At 48.0% G+C, this 17,830-nt stretch overlaps 1 protein-coding gene across 1 annotated transcript; it reads right to left on the reverse strand.

Moving 5' to 3' along the window:
- Positions 1-237: 237 nt before the first annotated feature.
- LOC141923982 (solute carrier family 2, facilitated glucose transporter member 3) lies at positions 238-11,417 on the reverse strand. The gene is made up of 10 exons (XM_074825772.1): positions 11,254-11,417; positions 8,166-8,261; positions 6,628-6,788; positions 6,129-6,369; positions 5,789-5,951; positions 4,957-5,144; positions 4,473-4,577; positions 3,940-4,041; positions 3,487-3,690; positions 238-2,977 (listed from the first exon to the last, which is right to left on the reverse strand). The coding sequence occupies exons 1-10, from the start codon at positions 11,266-11,268 to the stop codon at positions 2,762-2,764; spliced, it is 1,491 nt and encodes a 496-aa protein (XP_074681873.1). The 5' UTR covers positions 11,269-11,417; the 3' UTR covers positions 238-2,761.
- Between the last annotated feature and the right edge of the window lie 6,413 nt (positions 11,418-17,830).

Below are 17,830 nucleotides of genomic sequence, written 5' to 3' on the forward strand. Positions count from 1 at the left end.
AGAGAAGCACATTTTTAGTTTAAAAACTGCTAAGGAATAGTAGTAAGGGAATTTATTAAGGTAATATTCATGGAGGCTGAGAGAAATAGTAATTTCCACTGTAATAAAACAGTATATCTAGGGTGCTGGGCTAGTCAGAAAGGTTGCAGCACAGAAGTTGAGGACATTCCAGGATGTGATAAAGGAGTAAGAAACTTAGAAGACCTACAGGATAAAGGTAAAATCCAAAATAGATACTTGGTTCTATAGTTTTTATTTTAAAAACGGGAAACAACCACATTAATAAGCATATAAAACCCATCCGAAATATTCACAATGCTGTTACAGAAAAAGAAAATAACAAAGAGATACCATGTGAGAAAGACCTACACATTTCGGTCCAAGCCAACACACATCTCTGATGCAAAGTATGGAATGCTCTTATGCACAGCTGTAGGGGGAATTTCCTAACATATAGGTGCCCATAGAGAAATATAATGTCTGCAAGTGCCGGAGGGTCAAAGGGCAGGCACAGGAATCTCTGTAACTGAGCCAAAATATTAAAGTTGGAAGAATACATATTTGGCATGGAAGCCTGATAGAGAGCTAGGGAAAACTGGATGTAGTAGGACTGCATTGTGCAAAGCCGGAGTATTTCAAGTGAAGTCACAGGAAGTATTTCACAGCAGCAGATTTTACTAATCTTTGCAACTGTTTCTCGTTAGGGAAGGTAGAAATGTCATCACTCTAGTTACTCTAAGTACCAGATACATGCCCCCAGAATATACATCTATGAGAACTTCTGACCTGCTCTGAAGCAGTATGTTGTCAAGAAAGCTTGAGCTATCCACACTATGACAAATTTGCTGTCATTCCGACCTTTCTGAGGCTTTCTTTTTACCCACCTTGGAAGCTGAGGGCCTGCCTCTCCTCTAGGCTCTCCAGCGATGAACTCCAGCATGAGTTTACAGGTAGACTCAAGTTTGATTGAGTCCAAAACCACAGATGATCTTAACAGGGATTTTAAACTGGACCTACCTCTATGCTACCTTTAGACAGTTTATGCGGGTCTGGACAAACACAGGCCTGGAGTCTCTCAACAGGGTCAGTGAAGCAAAGTCCCCACCCCCCCTTAATTGCAAGGATACCATATGTGCTACTTTTTTGCCTTCCTGAACTGAACTGCACTAGCTTGGCAGCAAGGGTAGGCGCATACATACTCTCAATTGACAAGCAGGGAGACTGATATTTACTGATGTACAATTGCTGTCTGCCATATCCTTTTTAACAGAGGCACTATTACAGAGCTGTACACATCTACACAGCATGCTGCACACTGGTGAGCATCACAACGTCATGCAGATCTTCCAGAGAGGACACACAGGGCAAAGACATCTGGCCTCCAACCAACCAGTGGACTGAGCACTACAGACCTTTCACACTGCTAAGCCAGCAAGTTCCAGTAGCTCTGGTCTCTACTCCAGCATCTCTACACCTTTATGAACTTACACATGCCATAACAAACCATGCCTGTGTCCAGAGGGGTCATGCTACATGCCTCTGTTTAATATTTATAAGAGCAATTTCTAAGAAAATACAGCTTTGGAAAATAATTTATATCCTCGCACACCCTTAAGTAACAATTGCAAATTTCAGACTTTCTGACCTACTAGAATACCTCAGAGAAGCCAAAAAGTAAAATGAAGAGAAGGCAGGAAGTTACCTTCTGGTTTGCCATCACCACACTCAATCATCCCATACAATACTTAACCATGACTGAAAATACAAACCAACAACACCCATTTGCTGCAATACCACCTTCCAATCAACACTTGGGAACAATACTTAAAATTGCCACCCAAAAAATCCCCAAATAACAGAGATTTTGGTGGACAAACATACTTCTCACTAGTACACAATTCTCTGAATTTCTTTCCAGAGGGTACAAATAACTTAAAGGTGATGTGCATAATTGGCTCTGTTGTACATACCGTCCAAAATGCCCAATCTCCTGCTTAGTACCACATTTCTCCTTTACAGTCTTATTGCACCTCAAGTCTACAGCATCTTTTGTTAGAATAGCTATTTCTCTTAAACAACTTCAATTTCATTATCTGTACATTTTTGTACACCATTAAAAAAATAAATATTTACAAAGTGACATACAAATAAATAAACTCAAGTAAAATTATGCTTTCAGTCTGTCTATACAAAAAATAAAAGAGCAGGAAAAAATATGCATGTAACTTGGTCCCCTTTTTCCTGAGGCTGAAAAAAGTGTACACTGGATGGGAAAAAGCAAGGAGATGGCTTTTTGGTAGGCTCGTTAAATTCCAGTGTAACACTGCACACACGCACACAGACTCGACTCAAAGGGCCGGGGACTTGTTTAGTGGGTCACTTCAACTCACTACAAAAATAGTAATTAGATTCAAATGTGTAATGGTCGTTGCGTGCATAAGTATGTTAACCCCAAACAGCAATTATAGGTGAGAAAAGCAAAAATATTGCCAGCTCTTCTCTGTTCTCCTGATGTTTGTGACAGGGAAGAAGAGACTATTTTTGCAAGTGCCAGGTGCCTTCCAGTATTTGAAAATGGGATCACCCATATCAGATTTGCTTAACACTGGTAAGCCTGGCAGAATGGTTATGTGGGTGCAAAGAAGAAAATAGCAGCAATTGAAGGGGGAAAAAAATGTCCCAGTTCTCATGGTTTTCTTTGCTCATTCCTTTAATGACTCTTTAAGCATTTAAGAGTCGAAGAAGGGGTGTGTCACGAATCTTAGGCAACTTCTTTGTCAGGTTGTATGCTGTTCAGCTCCACCATGGGGTTCTTCTCTACAGGTGATGTGGGGCTGGCTTCCGCTCGTCCTTCAAAGCCCCTGGAGATGTCTTCAAAAGTCCTGCCCTTGGTCTCTGGCACTTTGAAGAACGTGAAGACAAAGAAGATGACCAGGAAAACAAGGAATATGAGGAAGACATAGGAGCCACACAGTTTCTGCAGGGAGGAAAAAGAGCAGGAGGTTTTAGTTTGACAAGCTCATAAACCTAAATGCAAGGTCATTTGCAGTTGACAGGTCAAAATCCTAACACCTTTCTCCAACAATGCCCTTACTGACTTTCTCAACACAGCATTTTAAGATAAAATCAGGTTGCTGTAGGCTTCTGAAATGCTTTAATATTCCTGGAGGTGACCAAAATTGTGGCTTTTAAATGGAAAGCCTTGATGTGCTATTTAAGATGGCTCTTCCAACTATCTGTGAGCTACAAGCACTTCAGACACCAGAATATAAGCTGAGCCACAACACTCTTAACCTTCAGTAACAATCAGAACACAGGATCAGGGACCTCTGGAAGACTGACCAGCCCTCTGCTCAAAGCAGGGACAACTTCAAGGACAGATCAGTTTGTGAAGGGTCATACAGTCATGTTTTGAAGTCTCCAAGATGGAGACACCCATTTCAATGCTGAAGCACTCCCACAGTACTTTGCAAACTGGGTCCTTACCTCTGCATACGGGAAGAGCATTCCAACCAAGAAATTTGAGGTCCAATTGGAACAGCCAGCCACTGCCATGGCTGCCGGCCGTGGGCCCTGGCTGAAGAGTTCTGCCACAATGAACCACGGAATAGGGCCAGGGCCAATCTCAAAAAGCGCCACAAAGCCAAAAGTGGCAACAATGCTGATGTATTTGATCCACTCCACAACATCCTGCAAGGAAAACAAAACATGATCAGCTGCAATTTGAGGCAAACATGGCACAGCACAAATACCATCTCCAGTGTCACAACTTTCTCAGCTGCACTGTGAACACTGTGGCAGTTTCCACAGTTTGGAAGCTGCACTCAGCTCTAGCCCCAGCTGTAACTGCCTGCAGGGCAGAACTGCAGGGCAAGGCACATGCATAGTATTATAGGTTCCCTGCTGGGGTCAGCCTCGACAAGAACACTAATTGCTCACCTTCAGAGCTAAAGCAACTGTCATAAGAACAGCACACACAGCCATGCCACCCAAACCAACTAAATGGAGGGTCCTGCGTCCGGCACGCTCCACCAGGAACAGCTGGAAAATGGAAGGAGAAGAAAAAAAAAATCAGTGACTTTGGTAGCAAGCGCAGAAGAGACTCCCTTGCTCGGTGTGCCCTGCACCTCCTATCTGCCTGTAGTCCTCAGTGCCAGTGGTGATCTCAGTGCAGGTCACCAGGCTGCTCCATCCTTGGCACAAGTTTTCCTCTCTGGTTCTTGCTACTGCCTTCTCATCATTATTTTCCCCCATGCACTCCTTGTCACTCTCCCTTTCTTCTGAAAGGATTACAATAACCCTTTCTCCCCTCCTCTCCTCCCATAATGCTTTTATTAATGCATTCTTTGCTTTCATCGGACATTCCCTCTCTCGATGCTGCGCTACAGCCTGGCTACTTGTCTTCAGTCAAACCTCTCAAAAAAGCCCAGACAGACAAGTTACTTCTCACCGTAAGGCCCCATTCCACTTACCGACACAACAGTGAAGACGGTGTTTACCACGCCAGCTCCAATAGTGGCATACACAGGCTGTGTGATACCAGCTCTTTCAAAAATCCCCGTAGAATAATAGAATACCTGGGAAACAAAAATTAGACACCATCATGATTTCCGTGTTTGAGAGCATGTCCCTCATTCTCTGCCTAATGGCTTGCAGGCCCAACGGAGAGGTTTTAAGAAGCACTCAACAGTATAAAACAGCGTCCTTCCAGTCAAGGTTCATTCACTTGGTGCAAGGCTGCAGTGCCTTGCCACGGTGGGGTGGGAGGGTGGGGGAAGTGAAAGCCAATATAATCTCCACCTTCCATTTTAGCAATCTCTGCGGTATCACAAAACAGCAATGGCCAGACAAGGCACAAAGAGGTTTTTTGGAAGCACAGTTCTCAACGTTAGTGGCAAGTGCAAGTGTAACCAGAGATAAGGGAGGCCCAGCAGTTGGGACAGGAAGATAACTCACAGCATTGATGCCCGAGAGCTGTTGGGAAAGCTGCAGCATGATGGCAATGATAATGGCTTGACGGTAGTTTGGAGAACGGAAGAGCTCTGGCACAGTTGCTTTCTTTTCCTGGGACATTTTAGCACTCTCTTCTTTCATCTCCAGGATGTCTTGAGACACATCTTGTGTACCACGAAGTTTCTGGAGAACTGGAGGGAGGAATCCAAAAAAATGCCAGGTATAATATACCCACAGCCAGTAGGCTCCCCCCACCCTGGCCCTGATATTTCAGAGAGGCACACTGGGAAGACTGGACCATCTGCCAGTTGGTGTTCAGGTCTGCTACATGGGAAAGAGAGCCTCCACATGCAACCTTGCTCATCTTTTCAACCCAGAGGTTGGGGTGCTGCGAACAAGCCCAGGTTCTGCTCCTGTTGCTTGAGCTCCAAACTTACATTTCATCCCTAATCCTATTCACATGCTTGTCAGAGCTGTCTCCAGCTCTCTGCAATAGGAGAGGGAAACACCCTCCAAGCTCCTTGTTAAATGTCAGCTTATTTCCTGCCTTCCAGGAGGAGCCGAAAGAGCTACAGCAGCTGGCCCTGCTACATCCCACCAGGCCAGGTGCCACTTCTCACATCTTAATCCCACCTGGAGTCTCTGTTAGGATGCCAGGTTTCTCACAGTTCCTGGCACTGGTGCAATCTAAGGATGGGAGGGTAGGCCTGGTGCCCTCCGGGAGTCACACCCTGATCCACCCACAGGCTCCAGAGTCAGTCCTGACCTCCCACTCAAGTTCAGTACAAGCTGTGAGCCAGAATACAGCCCTGCCCTTTCAGAGATAAGTTCTTACCTGCTTGTGCTTTCTCTTCCTCCATCTTGTTGATCAATAGGAAACGGGGGCTCTCAGGGCAGAAAAGAAGAGCCACGCACTGCAAGATTGCTGGGAGGACTGTGAAGCCCAAAAGCAGTGGCCAAAGTGTTTCAGTCCCCATGATTCCCTCTAGGCCAAAGATCTAGAAATAGAAAGAAATAGAGTGATTTAGAAATGAGTGATTTAAATACTCCAACACCCCACACCAGTGGGTATGACAGGATGACATACCACACCTGATGGAAAGTGCAGACTAGCTCACCCTCCCCCAGCCCTCCCTTCTCGCCCCGAGGGCAGGATCGGGTTGTGTCAAGCTTACCTGGGCCACCAGGATGCCCACAACAATGCCCAGCTGGTTGAGGGTGCCAAAGGCTCCACGGACGCTGGTGGGCGAGACCTCACTGATGTACATGGGCACAAAACCAGTGCAGAGACCGCAGAAAAGACCAATAATGAAGCGGCCGATAATCAGCATCTCTACTGCCTTTGCCATCTTAGAGAAGCCCATGAGAGTGCCACCAGCAAAGGCCAAGATGTTCACCAGTAGCATGGAGTTCCTCCTGCCAGGATAAAGATGTCAAGACTGAGCTTAAACTGGCAATACAGTGGGAAAATCATTGGGAGAAGGATAAACCTACCCATGACCCCCCACCTCAGGGGGACAGAGGAATTCCGTTCAGCTCCTGCCTTAGCCTACAAACCTTTCTTTCTTTTTGCTTCCTCCTCCTCCCCTCCTCTCACCTGTGCCCTCTTCCTCCCATCATCCACTGTAGAAAGGGAAAATTTCCTAATGGCTTGGATCCCTCTTCCCAACTTACCTGCCAAATCTGTTGACAAACAAGCTGACTGAGAAGGAGCCGATCATCCCTCCCACTGAGAAGATGGCTACAGAAAGGGACCAGAGAGAGGTGAGGAGCTCTGGGGAGACAGCCTCCCCAGTCCGTTCTGACAGGGTTTTGTTGAAGAACCTCTTGATGATCTGCAAGAGAAACCAGGTGGGGACAGAGTTACAATCCAGCAGGAGGCATTCTGCACTGGGAAGAGGGGAGATTACTTCTGAGGTCTGCCTTCTGTTTTCATAGAGTCAAGAAGCAAGGATAGACCCTAAAAATTCAGTAAGCAGCAACAAGTCACACAAGGGGAAGATGAGGGTGCAGAAAGAGGAACTTTCGAGAAGTTCAGTAGACGGGTAGCAGGATGATAAGGGGTAGATCACCGAATGTTGGGGGGTGGGACAGTGCTTATTAAGGAAAACAGGCTTATCTTCTGAATGTTTCTGGATGATGTGAGTCACTGGTGGTGCTTGGGAGGGGGTGTGAGACAGTTGAGAGTGAGAGAGAGCGCGCAATAAAACATGACCAGAGAATGCAAGGGAACATTTGTGGCAATACCAGAGCTCTGGTAGCAGGGACAGACTTTCTGAGATGGAAACGGTTTAAGAGACACAGAAAGTTTCACTGAGGTAAGCCTGAAAAACTGCATTATGTAAAACAATCCTTTGCTGCCCCATGGGGATGTGACAGGGCTGTATTGCTGATTTCCAAGGCATCCTCTTTGATAATGAGGACAATTCTGCAAGGGCTGAGGGGGACATGGCCTCAGTGTCTGCCCCAGCAGATGGCAGCAGGACATTAGCTAGGGAGAACCACACACCCCCCCACCCCGCCTCCCACCACCAGCAATGTGACATCTATTCCCGGAGACAGGGTGGATGTGGTATTGGTGACTCAGTTCCTGAGAGAGAGGAACCATCTTATAGTTAGAAGAAGAAAAAAAAAAAAAAACAACACCACATTTCTCACGTTCATCTCTTCTTTCTTAGGCGACAGTCATGAGATGATTTGATCAGAACACCCCAATCACAACCCTTTTACAAGCACTCAATCTACACTTAACATAAGGAATGAATAAACAAATAAAATAAAGAAACTGAGATGGTCCCTGAGATAAACTAAACTTGAGCAACTGTAATACCTATCAACCCTCAACTGTTTTCTGTACGCTGCTTTCTACATTCCTTCTGCTATGGCTGGTTTATTCTGACTCAAAACTGAAGTGGGTCACATTCCTCCACACACCAAATATAGACCTATCAGGACATGGCAGATGTAGCCCTCCTGTCCCCCCTGCACTCCTAATTAAGAGAATTAACCTCTTTGCTTGCTCTCTCCCCTCCCCAAAACTTTGCCCTTCCTGTTCATTGTTGTAGTCGAAAGGGGGTTTCAACATCTTCTTGACTTCATAAACCAGAACCAAATTATTAGCTGCTTGTGAGACAGGTCCTCTCCTTTCTACACCTTCATTTTCCCATTAGCCTCTCACTCATACCATCTCCCCAACTCATTCTCTCTCTCACCTTCTCAGGAGCATTGATGACACCAGTGTTGTACCCAAACTGAAGAGATCCAATGGCAGCAATGGAAACAGCATAGATAAGGGGTGCTGTGATTTTCTGTGGAAAAAGAGAAAAAACCAACTATTTAGTTAACTTTTTAGTCATGCTTTCTACACAAGTTTCTCTTTGGCATAAACAGCAACTGAAGCTCATAGGCGCCATGTGCAAGTGCGCCAAGGACAGGGGATGGGCTTTTATCCAGCAAGGGTGGGTACCAGTAACAGAGACCCTGGAAAGGGAAATGTAGTTGCAGAACAGGAAAAGTTCTGTGATTAGGAGGGTCTACCAAGACCTCCCCTTTATTATCTCCTGACCTTCATCATCAAATATTCTCAGCTCATTAGTGATGAATACACTGGCTGCATTAGTGGCTGTTATTTTGGGTTGATCTGCTTTACAGAAAAGCTTTTGCTGATCTCTGGCATGTCATGAAACAAGGGTCTAATTCTTCCCCGAGCCAACTGACAAGTTCCCATAAATTGAGTCTCAGCTCTGCTATACTGGCAGTCACTCCTAACAGTTAAAACATGTACTCTTCAGCAACAGGCCCACTTTTCCCAGGCTAGAGCTTTCCAACCCTGCCCCAGGGCACCTGGCAGGGCTGCCTACCTCACAGAGGCGGCAGCAGTGCTGCCAACCTTCCCGTTTATTTTTCTTGAAGCTGTGGCAATACTTGGTATTTTAAATGAAGCATAGTCCCTGGAATTTGAGTATATGTGAATCTCTATTACAATAAAATAACAAACTGCTGAGCCCTCAGAAGCACAGAGGAAGCTTGAAGGGCCAACCTCAGAAGTTCCACAGACTGAGAAATTTAAGTGGCAGTGAAAAGCATCTGACATTTTCTTTGTTTTTAAAGCTTGTGGCATTTAAGCCAGCTCTGTGTTAGGGAGGCGTGGGGGAGCAGGTGACTCAGGAGTTGGCAGTTAGACTGCCAGTGCTTGAGTTGGCACAATTTGGAAAGATCATGTTTCTGTCTCAGGCGGGACTGAAAGATTTTCCAAAAATATTAACAGTCCCTTTTCCAAGGCTTTCCAATTATTGTCCTAAGGCTGGCAGAGGAGAGAAAAGTACTCTGTGGGGCCTACTGTCACAGCTCTTCCAGCCTCTCACTTTTCAGCTCAGCTCCAGGAGAAGTGACTCCCAAGGCTGCCCAAAATTTTTGCCAATAGCCTTCTGTCAGTGCTCATGACACCTTTACCAATCTTTCAAGCCAAGTATGTAGGTGCTTCTGTCCTGCACAATCCTCACAGCGCTATCAGTCAGGCCCCAGTAAACAGAAACTGGGGAAATTACTCTCAAGCGTGGTTTCCCCCACCTACATCATTTAAGTGTCTCAGGCTGAGCGCTCTTCCTGATGAGGTTAGTGATGGAGACAAAGGGGACAAGGTCCTTTTCTTGCAGGGGGCAGATGATTCCCAAGGTAGCATTCACACCTGAACACACCCTAAGCGGTCTAGGCCTTCTCCCTGCCACTGTGACCGCTCCCCCTGATCTTTGTCGCAACAAAATTTATCACAGAACCACAAGGACACATCTCTTTCAAAGCACCTGGATACCTGTGAAATGGCATTAAGACATCTGAGCACTTACAGGACTCCAGGCCAGGTCATCCCTAGTTAGCAGGTATAGCAAAGCTGGGGACAAAACCCAGTTCTCCACATTTTCAACACGGTGACTCAACACAAGAGCATCTCTCCCCCCAGGCCTCTGCTTTGTCATGGCTTGCAGTGGTCACAGCTGGCCTATTTCTTCTGGGTGCACAGGGACCCTAGAGTACCTGCATGGTGGGTAACCCCTTACCGACATGCTACATACATAAGCTATAACGAGCTTAGTTCTTCTACCCTCTTTCATACTCCCTCCTCCTGGCTGTTGCCAGCTATTCATCTCCTACCACCTAGACATCACATGGCCTGACCCATCCCCTCCAGCGAGCCAGACCGTGATCTAATGTATGGATCACTTGTTACTGCTGGAAGGGCCTCACTTCCCAAAAGGCCACCAGGGAGCTCAGAAATAGTACAGCTACACCCACCCTATCCAAAGGCTCAAGGCTGAGGTCTATACACCAGCAAGGAATTCAAATCACTACCCCTCCCTCCAACCACAGGCATCAGCAGCGTTCATCAGCCGGGAGATGCTTCTCTCCTTCACCGACTGGAACCTCAGAGCCGTACGACTCGTTCAACCCAGCTAAGGCGGCCTCCCAGCCCTCCTCCGACCGACCTTGACCAGATGCTTTCCTCCTCTGCCTCATCTCCCACTACCCCATCTCCCATCAACATGGCGGGGAGGGTCCCGGGCTTCCCCGATTCTGCTGTTCCCGTGTAACCGTAATCCCCCGGCATCCTGCCGCGGGTTCGGTGGGGACTTGCTGCCTCTCCCCTCACGCCTGCCCGCTCCTCTCCCTCGATGCACTCCCCACACACGCAGTCATTAGCTCACGCCACCGCCGCACGCCTCGCTCGTAGCTGCGGATGAATTATGATGCCGACAAACGCTCGGGCCCCGCTCTCCGAAGGAGCAAGGGGCTTTGCCTTCTTCTTGAAATTTTAAAATAGCTTTATTATAAGCCATACAACAAAAAGAAAAGAAAAATCATTTAGGAGTAATCCCCCTTTTAGCACCACGAACCCCGGGACAAACGAGTGCTGCCCTACCAGCAAAATAAGCCTCGCGATCAATAAAAATACCAATAGCATCATGCGGATCATCAGGCCACACGCACGAAAACAAATCAATCCTGCGATCCGCCACAACCGCTCCCAAACACCGCGCTGCCCCCGTGTGTCCCCCCCCCGCCGCAGACGGGGCTTTTCCCACTAACGGACGGCGGCGGCGGCCTGCGGGCACCCCCACCTCATCCATCTTCCCTCCGACCGACGACGAGGCGGCGATAAACCCCGACCACCCGCCAGTCGCGACATTCCCCCCCCCCGCGGGGACCCGAGCGGCGGCCGCCGGCCGGTAACCACCTCGCACCGGCCGCGGCGCTGCCGGGGGAGCATGGTGGGGGATAAGGAATAAATCCGCGGTCTCTCCGTACCTTTTTGTCATCCATCCTGGTCGGTGAGCGGCACACGACTGACCGGCGGCCAACGGCTCCCGGTGAACGGCTCCCGGCCAACGGCTGCCGCGCCCCCACCTAACGGAACCCGCGAGGAGGCGGCGGCCCCGCCCACGCGCCCCGACCGCACAAGCCCCACGCGAACCCACACCCCCTCGCGCCGCTGCCCGCGCTTTTATGGCCTCTGTGAGGGGAGGGGCCGGGGAGGAGCTCCCCCGCATCCCGTAATTACAAAAAAAAAAAAAAAAAACCAAACCAGAAAACCACCAGTCCTCTGAGCTCACACCGATTTCTGACTTAGGAGTGACATCAGCACCGGCCTTCCGCCAGCGTGCGTGCCGGGCCGCCGGGCCGCCATGGTGCGCCGGGCCGCGGCGGGCAGGGCCCGGGCAAGGGCAGCCCCGGCCCAGCTCCCGACAGAAAAGCCCCAAGCCCGTAGGAGAAGTTTTGCCCCGTTTTCGAGGCCAGATGTTAGCTAACGGTTAGATGAGCGGTGGTTTGTGTGAGAGGAGCAGCGCGACGTAAAGCGGTTGGCAATCTGTGGTTAAAACGGCAAGGCCGGCAGTGACGGGCACAAATTGTCCGTCCTTCAGGTCAAACAGCTGCCGAACTTCAGGGGAGGAGTGAAGCTCAGGCAAAACCCTGTCAAATAAAGTCTCCACCGAATGCAGAATCTGCCAAGCTTTTTTTGAGTCCAGAAAACGGCAATAGCTGAGAGCTGGGGCTGAGGGCAAGAGCGGGGGGGGGCGGGGGGGGGGGGGAGGAGCCGTTTTTTACGCCGTTTTTAGGAAAATGACCAACCATCACTTTTATCACCAGATTCTGGAGAACTAGAACGATCATATTTTAACTTCTGTTGATTTGGTGTGGTCAGTGGGGTGACACTTTCCCTCACTCCCTTCATGCGTATTTCTATGTTGTTAAAATATTATTCCCAGCAGAAAAAGAGTTGTGTAAAAGGGCAGGGGCAGCCTGCAGAGTCCCCTTTTTTAGGCTACGTGATAAAAGCTCGTCCGCACTCTCACAAAGGAGCACAGAGAGACAATGGCAGGAGGAGGACCCCAAATAACACCCTGGCCCATCACAGGAGCCATCAGCACATCAAAGGCCCCATTTTCACACGCCCAGAGGAGCACAGGGGCACAATGCCAGGTGGCAACCCAAATTAAAGACTCAGAGGAAGGGACCCCCCGCCTGGGCCCGCCCCTCCCAGAGCTGGCCCAGAAAAGCCATCAGCCCTATTGTCCAAGTGTGAAAACCCATCACGAGGAGCCAAGGGTGGGGGCACCTTTGAGAGGGGGGGTGCTGCCCACAGGGGCACCGGACACTACACAGGATGCCGGGGAAAAGCATTTTGGGATTGCACAGGACTTACTATGGGATGTTTAGGGGAGGAATCAAAGAGGGGAAAGGGAGGGATGAGGGGAAAACCAGTTGCACGTAAACTGTTGGCTGGCTAGCGCACGTGTTCAGCCTTGCCCTGCACTTGATTAGCACAGTTTGCCCTATCTCGTTATTAAATTCTATTTCTAACTCTTTTCCTGGGTGAGGTACTCTCTATTGGGGTGGGGTGATGTGGTGTGTATGGGAGTCTGAGTGCCAGGTCACAGGGCCCCATGTGCCCGTGGTGCAGCCAGTGTGGGCGTGCAGGTGAGGGTGGGAGTGCTACTAAAGATCCAGCTGGACCAGCTGGCAAGCAGGTGAAGTGGTCTCAGAGCCAGGGAGCGCCTGTAAGGGAGCAGCTGCCCATCCCAGCGACAGGGACAGTCCCAGCCAGCAGCCAGAGAGACTGTGGGGTCTGGGGGTCTCTCACCAGGGGTGAGACCCACTGGTGTCTGTGTCTCTAAGGGTGAGGCCATGGCTGTTGGCTACTGGAGGGACCAGGGTGAGCCCTGGCCAGCTGTGCACGTGCACGCACTTGTGTATGTCTGTGAGTGATGGGGTCTGCACCGGCCACAGGAGTCGGGCTGCAGCCTTGGGGTCTCATATGCCCAGGTGCCAGCAACTGGGGAGACTGGGATCTGGGAGCAAGCCGCGTGTCTGAGCCCAGCTCCTGGAAGGATCCACACGTGTATATAGAGAGATATATTTCCTGCTATTGGACCTCCATCCTGCTCAGTCTGGGAGGGGAACAGGATGAGGCCATTGGTGCTGTTTGTGTACATGCTCTGTGTAGATCTGTGTGGCAGCCATGTGTACATATGTGTACATATGTGGTGTGTATGTGTGTTTTTATGCATATGCCTACAGGAAATACATGCTCAGCCTTGCTACTGGTTGCACCTGGGAGCAAGAAGCTGTGGCAGCCTTGCTCCTTCTATCAGGCTGCCAGATCCTGCCCTAACTCCCTAACACTTTGTGTTTGACTTATCTTGGCTCACATTTTTCTTTTTCCTAGCTTACTTTCCATTTGTTTGCAAGCATAGCAAACTCCACCTTGAATCTGATCACCCAGCTGTCTCTGGCATTAGCTCTGGAAATACTCATTTACTGGTTAGTGTGGGAACTTGCCATATTTGGGGAGGCTCTTAAGCATATCCAAATTTCAGAGGCAATCTTCAGACCGCGCAAAGCATTCTTCTGAAATGGCCTCATTCCTTGTTTATTCTCGACCCGCACTGCAAGTGCGGCACAATCGAAACTTCAACAGTAGATTAAATACATACGTTAACTATCAGTCCAATTTAGAAGCAATAAGAGTTTAGCTGAAAATTAAATCTCTAACACATGATGCAGAACACAGTGGGTGGCACTTCTTTATCTACGGAGCTGATGGAGTAAACAGCAGAAAGAAAGAGACACAAGCTCAAAATGCATCACCAAAACCCAAATTTCCCTATGGAATGTGGGAAAAATACCCCACCCTCCCATTTCAGTGAGTTTTGCCCCAGTCTGAATTCATCTGCTGATGCTCAAATATTTAGATTTGAAGTTTGCATCACAGCCTGTTCCTCCTAAATATCAGGTTTGTTTCTGTCCTAGGACACACACCTACTCCCCATATCACAGATAATTCTTCTGAAGATCAGCTGTTGGGGGAAGTACCTTATTAGCAGAGCAATTTGATACTGCACCAAGTAAAACCATCCACCTAGTCTGTTTGTGAATATAACAGACGTGTATTATGCAATGTGCATTAACTGCACTAGCATGGAGGCCCACTGCAGGTTGCCAGTGGCCAGCCAGACACAAGATTTCTAAGGGAAGGGCCAGGCAGAACCGGCCACAGGTAGAACTTGATGCTGGCTGCCCCACATTAAAAACCAGTATCCTAACCATGGAGGTATGGGGATTGGGAAAAGATCATCTCCTGCTTAACAATCTTTTTTCTTTTTAGCTTTGAGTATGTCCAAACTAGTGATGCCAACTAACGTTTCATTTCCAGGGAACTCACATTGTCTGAGGAAAGCTGTTTTAGTCAGAGAATGTCTATTTAGCATTAAGCAAGAGCCCAAACAATGAGCAAGCCTGTTCTTAATTTATCTCAGAGACTGGAGCTGGCAAGTGACCCCACAGAAGCACCTTGCTGTGGCTTTTTGAGAACATCAGTGGAGCTCCAACAGGTACAGTTCTCTGGCAAACTCATTTCATATACACAAGGTCTTGGCTCAAGGGACAGATGTGGAGACAGCACAGGAAATTGTGTGTTAACAAAAAAAAATAATTTTTTATCTTGTCCATGCCTCCACAACCTAATGGGAACAGAGACTGGTCAACAGGGTCATCACTCTGCTATCCAAGCTCCTGGCAAGCTGTATTTCACCTTACACTAGCTGCTTGGTCATATCTGCCTAACTTTCAGTTCAGCAGTACTGCCCCATATGATGAAGCTCTTTCCAGACTCTCCCCTCCAAGTTTAGTGAATCCTTTCTCGTGCTTCTTATTATTTTGCCTGGAGAACAAATTCTTCAGAGATAAGAGGAGAGCAGGGACAAGGAGGATTATTATGCAGTGTTTGCCCTGAGAGATGATTTTGTGCTTTTCTGTTTGTTGTGTTTACAACAAAAGAGCATTCAGAACAAAGGAGAGACAATGAGAGCCAGCATGGGCCAGATGCTTCCCCCACAAGCCATGAGCAACTCTTATTGTTGAGAGAAGCTGAGAAGGAGTGGGGAAAAAGAGAAACAAGAGGATGGGTGGGGAGTAGGCTGGCCTGTAGACAACAGGATGTTAAGAGAGTGAGAAGAGAGCCAATGGAGAGACAGAAGGCAAAAACAAAAAGAAAGGAAAAGGCATAACGAGGTGAAGAAAGAAAGCACTAAAACAGATTAGAAAGGCAGGGCAGAGGAATAAAAGAGAAAAGGAAGGAAAAAGCAGCAGCAAAGTACCAGAGGAAAAGAGAACAGGTGAGTACATGAAAAAGATGGACACAGACAGAGAGAGGTACAGGAGGAAATTGCAGAATTTCTCAACCAGGAGAGCACAGACACAGCACTGGAGAGATCATGGCATTAAACCAAAGTCTCCTTTAACTTCTGCCCTCTCTACCATGGTGAAATGTAGGCTGGAGCTAATGTCTCTGAAAACTTTCCTAATTAACCTAGTTGATTAATCAAATCACTGTAGTCAAAAGTTTTTAATACTTTAGCAATCGTTTGCAAAGGGGAAGTAAGCTTTGTAAAGAAAGTAAATAGTTCTGTAGAAACCAACACACCGGCGAGTAAACCACGAGCAGTAGCATCATATTGAAAATTCTGTTTCCTGTACCTCAGTGCTACGCGAGAGACGTGACATCCCCCAGAAAGTCGTCTATGGTTTCCTAGTCCTACTTCCTATAACACTTCAGGCCTTTTCCTCTTTTGCTCTGATTGGTAAAAGACTCCTGCCCAGCATCTAGGCCACAAGCCTACTTTTTTTCTGATTGATATTGCCTGGGCAACCAGGCTTTCTAGCAAAGAGAGGAGCTATAGATCTGTGCATTTGCCTTTTTCTTGTGCTATCTATTTATCTTGTTTTATTCTAACATTGGTCCACATCTAAGAATAGTAATAATGAAGTATGTGCATGTGACTCACAGAGAATGCTGTAAATATATTGTTTCCATAAGCAACTGCTCTTCTTACAGTCTCTCTCAGTTTCTGCCTCCTTTTCTCTGGAATGTACTGGCAACAGGTCAACTACATCCGAAATTGCCCCAAAGCCCACCTCCCCGTCCTGGAGTGGGATGCTGCAGCAGCTGGGGTGGTGGGGGCAGCAGCAGAGCTGTGGGGGAGCTCAGGGGTGAGCTAGCTGGAGGCTGCAGGGGAGGAGTGAGAGGCTTTGGCCAAAATATCTGTGGTGAGGGTTTTTTTAATATATGAGCCACTGCATCTCACCATGGTTTCCTCCACCCTAAGCAAGAAACTGAATTTGAAGGGCAACGTAAGAAAACAACCTAATGAAGTTCACTTAAAAACCATCATCATAAGGAAATTAAAAAAATTGTACCGAGGATTAGAATTACAAAGAGAATTTCCTAGGAAAGTCCTGAGCAGCAGCATAGCAATAGGAAAATACACCCAGTTCAGGAGAGTGGTTGGGCTGGGAATCGGTTCATGAAGAGGCCTGCAGAGGAACAGAAGGTATGGGATAGAGAGAATTAGGGTTTCCATTCAGCTGAGACCTCAGATGACCCTTCTCTCCTTTTCCCAAAGGCCGAACAGCACATATATGAGTAGGTTGTTTTTGATGAATCTTCACAAAACTGATCTTCACTTCATATTTCTCAAGAAAATACTACATTCAGGTGGAAAAATGTTACTTCTTAAGGAGCGGAAACAATTTTTTTCTGGAAGACATAAAAAGAATCCTCTCTGGTACGTGCGGGGCACCACGCCAGCCCGATGAAAGGATGATGGGAAGTTTGACGAATTCAGCTAGACAATGTTCTCTAGCTGCTTAACCAGCTGCAGTGTTTCAGTCACACAGATACCGATCAGAAAGCATAGGCTTCCTCACAGCAGCATTTTAAGCCTAGCCTGGTCAATCCAGCACCAGTGCAATAGGTGCTAGGGCATGCTGCCTGCTGGCACATGGAGCCAGTTTGGGCCTGCACACCATGGCGTGGGGTGGAGGCATTTCAGCAGCGGAGGCTACCTTATCTCCTGTCCCCACTTAGGCATACTTCTCACACCCCAGCATTAGTAAGAGAGCACTACGCACACAGCCAGCACATACACATACAGCATGCAGTCAAAACCACCCACTATACATACACACTCCCCAGCAAATACACATGTATGTTGACACAGCAGCTCAGACACAGAAACACGCTGGCAGACACACAACTAGGCACAAGCGGAGCTCCGGATTCACAAACACCACTTCTGGAGGCATTTCTCATCGCGCCACGTTCTGCTCCCAGGTACCTGGCCCGAATCACACTATATTTTCCAGCAATGGCATGAAGGGTTGTAGCCTGGGGGGTGGGGGGGAACAGAGGCTGTGAAGATGGCTCACTGAGATCACATGTGATTACAGCAGCAGGATTCACAGGAAAGAAACAAAGCCCCTGGCTGACCCATCTCCGTTCTCCTTGCTGTTGTAATCTAAAAATAGCTCCTGTTGAGCTGGAAAC

This window comes from Strix aluco, chromosome 5 (assembly GCF_031877795.1).
Source record: "Strix aluco isolate bStrAlu1 chromosome 5, bStrAlu1.hap1, whole genome shotgun sequence".
NCBI lineage: Eukaryota > Metazoa > Chordata > Aves > Strigiformes > Strigidae > Strix > Strix aluco.